The 12740-nt window shown below is 39.8% G+C and overlaps 2 protein-coding genes across 3 annotated transcripts in view; one reads left to right on the forward strand and one right to left on the reverse strand.

Annotated features, from left to right (window-relative positions):
• Positions 1 to 12740, forward strand: part of TG (thyroglobulin) — a 213087-nt gene that overhangs the window by 121035 nt on the left and 79312 nt on the right. For both annotated transcript variants that reach the window (XM_061374135.1, XM_061374136.1), the window contains 3 exons: positions 875 to 1018; positions 3014 to 3079; positions 12117 to 12251. In XM_061374135.1, the coding sequence (XP_061230119.1) occupies positions 875 to 1018; positions 3014 to 3079; positions 12117 to 12251 (345 nt within the window). The remainder of the gene's footprint in view (positions 1 to 874; positions 1019 to 3013; positions 3080 to 12116; positions 12252 to 12740) is intronic.
• Positions 1 to 12740, reverse strand: part of ZFAT (zinc finger and AT-hook domain containing) — a 983920-nt gene that overhangs the window by 116251 nt on the left and 854929 nt on the right. The gene's annotated exons all lie outside the window — the stretch shown is intronic.

Raw genomic sequence — 12740 nt, forward strand, 5'->3', positions numbered from 1 at the left:
CTCACAACTCTCTCTGAGGCTATTAGGATGTGCTGATTTTACAGTTCCTTTGGGAATTTGGAACACTTTATGAAATACATATTTTTAATTCCCTTTTTTTATTGAGCAGACATTATTTTCACTTAGTCAAAATTGAGTAGCTTGGAAAATTAATCCAGTGCAGTTTAGATTGGAATTACTGCCCAAATCAAGAATAGTTGAGTTTTCATATGTCCATAGAATAGTGTGAAATTTGAAGTCTTAACTGAATATACTGTAAGTTTCTTTAAATAGTCCTAAAATAAATTAAGCATCTTCAAGCACGAAGCATGCAAAACTGACACCTCTTAGTTTATTTGATTAATATGTTTAATCTGTGGCATTTCGGACATCAAGGCCTGGCATTCACATAGCCAAGGGAACTTTCAGTGATGATTTTGACATGAGCTAGTATAAATCTTCAATGAAATGTGCTTCGAACCCTCCATTTTTTCAGGTACAGGAAGATTTACACTAGATCCTTGAAAGGCAGAATTTCTATCTTGGTGTAAGTAGGGGCTGTGTTCCAACATACATGCAGATTTTTAATTTCCAGGATTGCCATAGCCAGAAAGGTCTGCTTGCTCAAACAATAGTTTCTAATCTTTGCTTTGTGGAGATGCTTAGTGATCGTAATAGATTATAATGTTGACGCCCACCTTCTTTCACATTGAATTCACTGTGATTTTTCAACACTATTTGCAACAGCAATGCTATTTGCAACAGGTATTTCCTTGTTTTGATTTCCAAGTCAATGGGGTTCCTTTTAACAGTGCTGTATTCATTTTCCTCAAAACACTATCTAGAACAGGAAAATTTTCCTCATCATTTTTATAACCATTTATTTCCCTGGCAGGTGGAAAGATAATGTGCCTGACTCTGAACAGCGTAGGAATCCAGACGTGTGCTGAGGAGACAAGAAGTGCTTGGCAAGTTTCAAATTGTAGTTCACCAAATGCTGAAGTCAGAATACACCCGTTTGGCTGGTATCAAAAGCCTGGTAAGTGAATCAGGGCCTTTTTTGACTGGTTTCTGTACATTGAAGCTTATTAGCTTTAATGTATAGAAGCTCCAGCTTTCAGCTGGAGGACCTGTATTCAAGAATCACAAATAGACAAGGCAGCAAGTATGTGCAAGTGAGAGAAAGCTGCAATTTAATCTCTATTTTAAAAGAAAAGGAATAGAGGTATAATTTCATTTCTTGGCTTGTAAGGGAGACTTCTGCCCAATGTTGGGACCCTAATATATTTTGTCCCACTGCACAGTCCTGGTCAGGGTGTCATTCTTTGTTTTTCACTGCGTGGCTTACAGTTTAATAGTGTGTGTGTATGCATAACTTCAGAAGGTTTTGTTTGCTATGGGATTTAGAGTGGCTGAAATATGAACTCAACCTGGAGCTTTTCAAGTCCTGTACTGGTACTCTGCTCATCAGCCCATCCATTTACTCATTTAGTGGGGAAACCCTTGTTACAGAGTAGAGACACCATGCAGTTGGGAGGCACCATGCAAGAAGGATGGGCTGAGGTTCTAGCACTGAGAGGAAGGGAACTACAGCCCTGATAACGTAGGCAACATCAGGAGCCTGGTGGGCAAGAGGGACCTGAGAGGCAACAGGGGTAAGAATGAAGAATGGTAGAAAGCTGAAGAGGAGATGGGAGGTGTACATACACTTCCACTTCTTGGATTTATTTTTCCTCTCATTGGTAAAGAGCCAGCTAAAAATAAAGGAAGTTGCTCGCTTCATGGGCAGAGTGGTGATGAAGAGGAACCTGGGGTGTATGCAAAGAGTGAAGTGTTAGGAAAGTCGGTGACATTTACTTATCTAGTGAGGAACTGCAGATGTGTTTCCACTATAACACAGAGCAAGGCACAGATGTTTATGCAAATGGAGATATTTGTAGACAAAGTTTGTATCGGTTGTACTGGTGTGTTGGGTGTCTGGGAACCAGCAAGAGTAACAAAAATCCTCTGAGCCTTAAAGGGAAAATGGGTTAAATCTGAAGGAGGAATTTACTGTAGTGAGGCATTAGCATGAAACAGAGTAGCTGGTTTTAGTCCACAGTCCTGTTGTAAGAAGATACTTGTGCCTCCACTTGTGAGCTGTTTGCCTGCTCGTTTCCACTCATAAGCAATTTGACTTCTTATGTGTAGTCATGGTTGCAGCTCAGTCAATGAGGAATATATGGTAGCATTTTAAAGAAAGTTCTGGATAGTCACAGTTCTTCATTCCTGACAATGTGAATGGTAAAAGATCTTTTTTTTATCTTTATAAATGTCCCTTGGTTACATGCAGGAGCAATGCAAAGTGGAAGAAGCAAACAGGAAATCCAATCTGTCTTTAGCTTTACAATCCCTACAGCATTCAATCTGTAGAGATCATAATGTGTTTTGTCTTAGTAGAGAATTTATAGCTGATTTGATTAGCCAAAGCATTTTACAAAATATCAATGCACAGGGGAAACTTCTTGTTTGTTATTTAAAATGATTTAAATATTTAAAATTTTAAAATATTTAAGGGGAATATTAGCAAATGAGAAGTTTTCTGTGTGGAAAATATGAATGATTATCAGAATTCTCATTTAGAAAGTTTCCTGCTGGAAACCGACTTGTTCTTAATTCTTGTTTTGAGAAATTCCGATTTGCTAATCAGGAAGCTTGGAAAATCTCACATCTCTTGTGATGCAGACAACCAAATACAGAGAGGGGCATGGAAAAAACCCCACAAAACTACTGAAATGAGTTGCTCCTAAATAACTGCATTTTTGGAGAGTGTAGGAAAGTTTCTAAATTGAGAAATGTAGGGAAGTGTGATGTGAAGTATGAGCTCAAAAGCTCTAGATAGCAAAACAGCCCAGCAGCCTTACTTTTGGTATATGTGGTGAGAAGATGCAACATTCAGATCCCAGCAATAATGCTGGAAATACTGAGGTGTTGATTACATTTTAAACCTTCAACTGTAACTGTTTATAAGTGTTTTGGGTTTTTCTGCTTTTAGCTGACCTGAAGAACACCATGCCTAACCTCTGTCCGCCTGTTAGCTCACCTCTCAGGCCAGAAAATGGTAAGTGTATTCATGTGTTAAGCCAAAAAAAAGAAGGAAACATCATTTATTTTGTGTGCTTTTAAAAGATCACACTATAATGAAGTGTTTCTCTTCATGTGAGCTTACTCATTCAGGTGTTTACTCATTTTTATTAGTTTTGTATCATTTAAATGGAAGAATTGTCATCCACGATGGTGGCATAATATCTCTCCAACTCACTGCCACAAGAGGTCACTGAGGCAAAATATTTGGTAGGATTGATGATTAAATGAATCATTTGTAAGTGTGGATGTCACATAACTTTCAGTGGATAAAACTTCATATTTTATTTCAGTGGCCAATGAAGATAAGCTCTGGCAAGGGTAGGCCCCTGAAAAGCTGTTTATTGTGTTATTGTCCGCAGTTGTGGGGTTTCTAGTGCCTTCTTGTAGCATCTGGTGCTTGCAGTTTCTGTCAACAATACTGAATGCAAGGAGTGACAATGAGTTGTCATTAGATAATATTAGTTAGATATTAGTTTCAATAGATAAAAGCAATTGCAACAGAGTCGAAAAGTCAAATTTAGAAAATCTAGTTTTCCCCAAAAAAAAGAAGATGAAAGGGACAATTCCTCCAGAAATTAGTGCAGGTTTATACTGCTTTATTAGTGGTGAGAGAGAAGAATGGTAAACTATACTGCCTTTACTCCTTGTTTGTGATTTCCTGCAAGGATGGAAATAGCATCCCAAAGATTATTCAGAACTGGATGACAAGAAATGCAGTATTTTGGGTGTGTGTTCGGTCTCACTTTTGAAGAGATGCTGTAACTTGCTATGACACTGTCTTTGTTTTGGGAAGAAAGATTATTTCAGTCTTGCAGGAAGTAAACCTTGCGGTGCACACATGCATTATTTTATAAGTGGGTGGACCCTCTTAATAAATGAAACTGAAGTGCTGTCTTTGTGTCTGTTGCCCACTAAAAAATATATGCAAATTGTCAATAGACTCAGGCTTCCCTGATGAGATCCAGAAATACACAGCATAACCGCTCAGTGCTGTGGGTATCGTTAAGGAAGCAGCTTGACTAGTCATTAGATAACTCAGTTTAACCCTAAGGCTAGACTGAAATTGAGAAGTGTCGTCCACTTCTTGGTTTTCCTACTGATCTAAACAGTTTTTAATCGTTTTGTGTCTGTCTTTCCTTAAACCATGACCTTAAGGTCCTTTCTAACCCTGACTATTCTATGATTCTATATGCAGCTGAGTTTGCAGGAGATGGTTAATATTTGCAATGAATTTTCAATATCGAGTTCAGACTTTATGATAATTGCTTTATCATCATATCTATGAACACCAGTCATGATCATTTTCAGACCACTTGTATTTATTAGTAGAATTTGTGCTTTTTTAAATGACCATTTTAATGTAATAAAACTCCTATCTTTATAGATAAGCAGAAATAATATTTGTGTGAAATGCTTTCAGGAGACAGTGGGGTATGTGGAGGTTGGGCAGTTCAGCTCCTTTGCACTGCTTTTCCTATGGGACGTCGAAAACCACTTTACTAAAGCTTTCTTCCTCCCAGTGTGAGGCTTTCTTCTTCACAGTGTGAAGCTTCCCAGTGTGAAGTAGTAATTTTGTAATTTTTATATATTTTTTTTTAAATCTAGTGAAATTCTTAAATCTAGGAAAACAGTGATCTAAGCAGCACTTAAGGAAATTAGGCCTTTCTATCTGTCATTTGTTTTCTCTCTAAAGACTTCCCATAACAGAGCTACAGCAAGTGAGGTTATCTTATCTTACCCTTAGTAACAATTTAGATCTACCACACCCATTTCCAGGTCATCTTTCGGAACACAGAGCAATGAGGGATGTCTGTGGTTTACAAAGGTCTGGTTAACCACCCAAGAAGGCAGAACCTCCCATGAAGGGGCAGGGATCTGGATTAGAGTGGTTCTTCTAAGGACGGCAATCATAGAATCATAGAATAGTTAGGGTTGGAAAGTACCTTAAGATCATTCAGTTCCAACCCCCCTGCCATGGGCAGGGACACCTCACACTAAAACATGCCACACAAGGCTCTGTCCAGCCTGGCCTTGAACACTGCCAGGGATGGAGCATTTGCGACCTCCCTGGGCAACCTATTGCAGTGCCCCACCACCCTAACAGGAAAGAATTTCCTCCTCATATCCAACCTAAGAAGGGGAAGTCACTGAGTCAGAAATTGCATGGCTAGACTGGAAGTCAAATTAACACTAGTGCCCTATGGTCTTTGGGTCCCTCACACCAGTGTGTGCAGCAGCACATTCAAAATGCAACTGGGCACCATCTGCCCTTCTTATGTTCTGCCTCACTGTGATAGTACCAATACCAGCCTGGTTATTTAGGTCAGTTGCTGTTTGTGTCATGTCAGACATTTGAGAAAATTTCCAAAAACACTGTTTCCAAACTCTTTTTGATTAAATATGTTATATTAATACGTGCCATAGAAGATTAATTGTTTGAGATTTGGGCATCATAGAAAAGCTAGCAGTGGCTGAATTGCTTATGTTGTGGTGTTGCTTTTACATGGGGAAAAGAATTACTGTGACTCCTATGTGATAACCAGATGGTGAGTGTAAGAAAATGTTATTATTTAATGGGCACTGTCATGTGTGTATATATGTGTGTGTGTGCATGTGAGCATATATGTATATACACACATGTAAAAAATATATATCAAAAGATCAGAAGATACTTAACTTTGAACGCTTTGCCAGAAGTCTCTGATCTAGTGAAGTTCATCTCATGTCCAGTTAGTCATAGTTTACTGAGACACAATCGTGGCCTGTATTTCAAAAGGCAGTTAAGGCATTTGACTGCCTCGTTTTCTAGTTAACCGTTTTGCAATACTCAGTGTCCAGCACTGTGCTTCCTTCCTTTTGCAGTCAGGCTGTTGACTCCATACCAAGTCTGTGTTGTTTCCAGCCCAGACACCTTGTAAAGAAACTCAGATTAGCAGATTCAGTTTCAATCTTGAAGATTTTACTCATTTTTTTTTTTTTTAAATAGAGAGGGTAGAGGCATGTAGGACCATAGAACAGTAGAAAAAGCCTCAACGAGAAGGATTTTTATGCATACTTGGGCAGCAAAAGGAAGGGTAGAATCATAGAATCATAGAATAGTTAGGGTTGGAAAGGACCTTAAGATCATCAAGTTCCAACCCCCATGCCATGGGCAGGGACACCTTGCATTAAACCATATCACCCAAGGCCTCATCCAACCTGACCTTGAACACTGCCAGGGATGGAGCATTCACAGCCTCCTTGGGCAACCTATTACAGTGCCTCACCACCCTAACAGGAGAGAATTTCCTCCTCAAATCCAATCTAAACTTCCCCTGTTTAAGTTTGAACCCATTACCCCTTGTCCTATCACTGCAGTCCCTAATGAAGAGTCCATCCCCAGCATCCCTATAGGGCCCCTTCAGATACTGGAAGGCTGCTATGAGGTCTCCACGCAGCTTTCTCTTCTCCAGGCTGAACAGCCCCAACTTTCTCAGCCTATCTTCATATGGGAGGTGCTCCAGTCCCCTGATCATCCTCGTGGCCTCCTCTGGACTTGTTCCAACAGTTCCATGTCCTTTTTATTTTGAGGACACCAGAACTGCACACAATACTCCAAGTGAAGTCTCGTGAGAGCAGAGTAAAGGAGCAGGATCACCTCGTTCGCCCTGCTGGTCACGCTCCTTTTGATGCAAGGGTAGAGAACTTGTGGGTCTGCTGCTGAACAGGGCAGGAGACTGATGGCAAAGGATATGGAAAAGACTGAGGTGCCTTTTTCACCTCAGTCTTTACCTCAAGTCCAGCCTTCAGACCTTTGAGATGAGAGGGGAAGACTGTAGCAAGGAAAACACCCTTGGTGGAGGAAGATCAAATTAGGTAACAAGCTGGACTTACAAACCTATGGGACCAACCTGGCCTTGAACACTGCCAGGGATGGGTCAGCCACAGCTTTTTGGGAACCCTGTGCCAGTGCCCCAGCACCCTCACAGGGAAAAACTTCCTAATATCTAATCTAAATCTCCCATCTGTTAGTTATATCATATGTATCTTATAGGCTCCATTCCCATTCCATTCAAATCAAGTAATTAACTGTGAAATCACTGAGGTGTATGTATGTAATGATCTGTTAGGCCCTTCTTGTTTCTGCCTCCTGTGATCCCCCAATGATTTATAGCCATTCCCTCAATGTGGTGCTGAGCAGTGGCTGTGGGATTTTCCGATGTGGGAATAAATTTCCCATCTGACTATCTCAGACATGGGGTATTTCCATTCTCAACAGTACAGGTACTGGTTTGCTGACTTAGTTGATTAGGAGTATAATTTGTCTTCCTGTTTCCCCAGAATGCTGAGGATAAGTCATAGAGATCTTTGGTGTGAAACAGAGGCAGCCTTCCTTTATCCACCCTCAGGAACTGATCTACCATGACCCTGTACAGCATATTGGAGCTTTGGTGCAGAATTTCTCTATCTTTAGTTTTTATTTTGATTTTTATTCTATTTGCAAACATGAGGATTTTAGCCTTTTGAAAACAGCTTATTTTACACCTGGATAAATATCTGGTATGTTTTTAGTATTCTATTACTCTATCATTTGCTATAATTGACACTACTCAAGGAGGCAGAAAGTTTGCATTTAACATAGGCATAGATTGCTCAATGCTAAAAGGCATAAATAACACATTTGCTGTTTTGGCATGTTTGGGGTGTGATTATAGGTATTATGCAGTAGTTTTAAGAAAATTACTCATTTTGAATTGTTCAAATCTCAGTGGATGGACAAAAATGAGAAGCGACTATTTTAGAGTATGTTTTCTGAAGGTCCACTCTGAGTTGATGATTTTCTTGTTTTAGAAGCTGTTGGTATACAGACAGTCTTCATTGGAAAAAAGTCATCTGAACTCTAGGAATATAAAGCACTGAGTTCAGTCTGTAAGCATGTTTTTGACTTGAGTCAGGGCTAATAAATATGGCTATTTGTTAGGCTATCTAATATGGCTATTTTGTATTTGTTTATAAATAAATACAAATTTCAGAATTAAGATCAGAATTTGTCTTTCAAACGTAAAGTAGGCACACTGAACCCTAGATCTGATTTACGTACCTCCTTAGCCTCATCTTAGCCTCATCTGATTTAAGTCCCTCCTCAAGTTCATGAGTTTCCTTTTGAAGTTTAATTTATTTTACTGCATTTCTGTACCTCTGTGTCCTTATACCAAATGCCAAAATTTCCAGCAAACTCAGAACTGACCCCTTGTTGCTTCCACTGAAGTCAGTGATGAAACTTTTCTTGACTTTATGAAAAGGGGTTTATAAAGTCATTGTGAAAGTGGGAGGCTGAACTTGGTGTCCCCAGGAAATCTATTCTGGTTTTATAATCTCACTTAAGTGGGAACAAGAGAGAGGCCTTTTGCAAATCCAGACTTAAACCTTGCCTACCCAAGCAAGAACATCTGGAATAGAGAGGATGTCTGTATGGCACATCTATAATTTTGCAATAAAAGTTACAGGGCTGGCTGGATTCAGAATGCTGTAATTATCCAATGAAGGCATTTGCCAAAACGTGGTTTGGAACGTCAGAGCTTAACCTATATATAAACCAGGAATGTCTTCCAGCCCATCAGGTGCACTATGCATTTGCAGTAAAGCAGTGCCCAGTTTGTAGCCTTGTGCCTTGCAAGAGCAATTTCTAGATGAGGCAAGTTTAGGTCAGCCATGGAAAGCTCTGCTTTGCCCAAGTGGATGTGCATACCTGTGGCATTGCTGGATTTGCTTCCAGGAGAAGGGAAGAAGGAAGCATCTAATAGCTAAATCTCTTTTGCAGCTAACTGGTGGCTGGCAATGTCCTCAGTGGTGCTGTGGATGGCTCTGGCTAAAAGGGCTTTGCTTTGTCATTAAAATAAGCAGTAGTATTTCTGCATTGATCTGCATCTAGGGTCAGCTGGGCACAAGATCAGAAAGAAAAAACACTGGAACTCTCAGTATATAAATCTGAGCTTATGAATGCTTCATCCAGGACTAAGAATAAAAAAAACCCACCCCAAACCAACCTGGAAAACAGCCCCTGTGTGTTGGGAGGTTGCAAAAGTCACTTCTGTGAGATTTGGGGGTGAAGAATAAGCAAGTAAAATGTGTTTTGGGTATGAATGTAAAATCTATGGATGATTGCATCATGAGTGGTCACTCTTCTGTGCCTGTCATAAGCTACAGAGTGCCCGTTGGGTCTTCTGTGTATTTTAAATGAATGTTATTAACTTATGTCTGTCCCACATATAGGGATAAAATACAGAACTTTTAATATAGAAGGAGGAAGTTTAGCTTGGGATCAAATGTAGAACACATTACATGTAATGGCATTATGCACTCAGAAGCTTAGTTTGAGCACTTTAAAAAGATTTTAGTAGTGGTAAACTAGTAAATCTCAGGGAAATAGATACAGGAGGCAGAGTTCAAGTGTTAGAGCTGTAAATCTAATTCATTTATTTTGTTTTTGCGGATTTGTTTTGTGTTTCTTCTCTGAGAGAGCAGAATTTAGTTTAGCAAGAGTGCTCTGAATGTTTGATCTGCAGGCAAATGGAGGCATATGAGGACTGTGGGACTTGCCAGAGGTCACTCGATGAGTCAGGGAATCTAGAGGACCAGGGTCAGTCTGGTGAGGTATCTTCCAAAACCACTGATGCACCCAGACTTGTTGGCTTACAGTAGAATCCAGACAAGGCTCTTTTTGGAAAGAATCACAGCTAATAATTTAAAGCTTTGTGTCTGAACCTAGAGAGATTAGTTGTTCCACGAGTAGGACCTCAGTTACTAGTACTATACACAGTGCAAGATGACAATATTGACCTGTAGAAGAAAGTTGAAGTCATATTGATAACATACATTTTTTTTCATGTTTTCCAAAACAAAATATATATAATAATTGAAATAGTAAATAATTGAAATTACAAATAATTGAAAACATAAACTGACGATATAATCTGGAAAAGTAAGACCTGGGGATCTAGTAGTGCAGGCAGATGATCTCTGGAGAGGATGTAACACTTTTAATTCTCCATCACTTACAGAGCTGATTTATACTTTTAAATATCTTTCTAAATAAATGCCACCAAGTGTCACCCTAGATGTGGAGGCTGAAATTTTCTAACATGGGTCATGGAACAGGTCATATTAGACAGTTTTAAAATAGAGAAACCATTGTCATATGAAATTTCCACATGACTAAAATCACTGCATTTGTCTAAAATAATTTAAGGGTCACTGGCTCTGTTGCAAAAGTCAAGCTGTGATTGCAAGGTTAGTGCTCCCTTACTAGTTCAGATTCCTGAATACAGTGCTGATGATCATAGAATTATAGAATGGTTTGGATTGGAAGAGACCCACCTGCTAAGGGCAGGGACACCTTCCACTCGACCAGGTTGCTCAAAGCCCCATCCAACCTGGCCTTGAACACTGCCAGGGATGCGGCAGCCACAGCTTCTCTGGGCAACCTATTCCAGTGTCTCAGCACCCTCATAGTGAATAATTTCATGTTACTGTCTAATCTAAATCTACCCTTTTTCAGTTTAAAGCCATTCCCCCTTGTGCTATCACTACATAAAATTGTAAAACGTCCCTCTCCGGTTTTCTTTTAGGCCCCCTTTAGGCACTGGGCGCTGCTCTAAGGTGTCCCTGGAACCTTCTATTCTCCAGGCTGGACAAGCTACATAATCAAGAATTAATTCTATTTCATATATATGTACACATACAGAAATATGTACACATGTATATACGCACGTGTATTACATGTATACAAGCATACATGCTCACATATATGCATGTACATGTGTAAGCATACTGTCTCTAGCATTCCTCAAGAATTATTCTTCTCGCAGTGGAATTAAAAAAATGCAGCAAACCTTTTTTCTCATACACAAACGGCTAAAAATATCTGCAGGCTCTCAATTTTGCACACAGAAGTCAAAAAAAGAAGGCTTGGGAAAGGACAGGCCTTTAATTACCTTAGCTCCTTTCAACAGTTCAATGTATTCTCAAGGCAAAAGGGCCCTGCTGTGGCCAGCAAGTCCTAAAGAAGAGGTTGGTGTTACCCTCCCCATGTAATTGTAGGGTGAGGACAGAGCAGAGCCAGCTGTTGCCTTGCTATTCCTGGTGAGAAGATCTTGCCCTGTTGTTTGAATTTACCACACAGATGCAAAAGTTGTGACCATTCATTTCATTAAAGGTTTCTTTTAGTCTTCTGAGAAATGGGTGACTGGCAAAGACGGCCAGAGTTTCCTTCCTTCCCCTCCTCACAGAAATACAGCTGTGACCATAACACAACATCAAATCTGGAGCTAAGGTCAGAGGTTCATACAATCAGGGCTGTGGCATGCCTTCCCTGCAACTTGGAAGCCCTGATGTTGACATACTTGTCCAGTGGATGAGAATGCAAGACCCAAAAGAGACCACAGACTAGGCTAGTTGCATTGTTCTTTGAGCAAGTAAGCAGGGAATAGCAATATCTAAATCAGATTTCAGAATTATGTTATTCCAAATAAATGGGATGATTGAAGGTTAACTGACAAAGCCCTGACTCTGTGTTGATGCTAAAAGGCTTTGCTTCTGCAAGGTAAATCCTTCCCAAGGAAATGTAAACTGCAAACACAAGTTATCTCCCAAGAGCACAAGCTCAAAAAACCTGATGTGCAAAAGAAGTGTGACCAGCAGGACAAGGGAAGTAATCCTGCCCCTTTACTCCTGTCTCATGAGATCACACCTGCAGTACTGCATCCAATTCTGGGGTCCCCAGCACTAAGAGGGATGTGGACCTGTTGGAATGAGTCCACAGAAGGCCACAAAGGTGATCAGAGGGTCCCATGGACTTGTGATATCTGAAAATGGGACTGAATGCTCTAGTCAATCAGAGGCCTTTGAATATTGCATTAATTTATTCCCTGTTTATGCAAAGGAACTCCCCAATGCTTTTGCTTTTGTATTATTTTCTCTGAGGTTTTTCCTGATTCCTCTATTTATATTATTTTGTATGGTTCATTTTGCAGAGTATTTGGATATATGGCAACCCTTAAATGTGTCCTCTGTTCTCATGGATTCATCCATCTCAAACTTTGAAGTTGTGCAAGTTAGTAGAGATATATCCAATTACTTCTCCACCGCCAGAGAATATTGCCTATCTGGTAAGAAATGATAATTTATAGCTTTAAAGAAAATACGAGCTTGTGAGCCTGAAAAACCAGGAACAACTTCCCACCACCACTTCTGACATAGATACACCAATTTTACTTATTTTTAAAGACTACCCCAGTGTTTCTGGGTTTGAAAGAAGGGATCTGAAATGGGTTATCTAATGAAAGATACAAGCGACATAAAATGTTATTGGGTGATTGTGTAATTTTGACACCTCTTGGACACAGAGATCTCTTCTCTAGGCATTGGGTAACTTGGAGAATATTGTAATGAATAATTAGAGGTGCAATGTCATTGCTTTCTAAAGAACAGTTAAGGAAAGCTCGTCAAGTGAGACGAATGAAGTCACCTACAGTCATCAAAGTAACCTGTAGCTGTGTGCATGAGTGCAGGTTAACTGAGAGCTGGGATGAAGCAGAGATTGGGTTAGGCTGTAGCAACAGCCTATTTTAGTAACAACAAAGGGAACTACTTTATTC

This window comes from Neopsephotus bourkii, unplaced genomic scaffold, assembly GCF_033783945.1.
Source record: "Neopsephotus bourkii isolate Nb327-2 ecotype Australia unplaced genomic scaffold, CSIRO-AGI_Nbou_v1 NB_1637, whole genome shotgun sequence".
Taxonomy (NCBI): Eukaryota; Metazoa; Chordata; class Aves; order Psittaciformes; family Psittacidae; genus Neopsephotus; species Neopsephotus bourkii.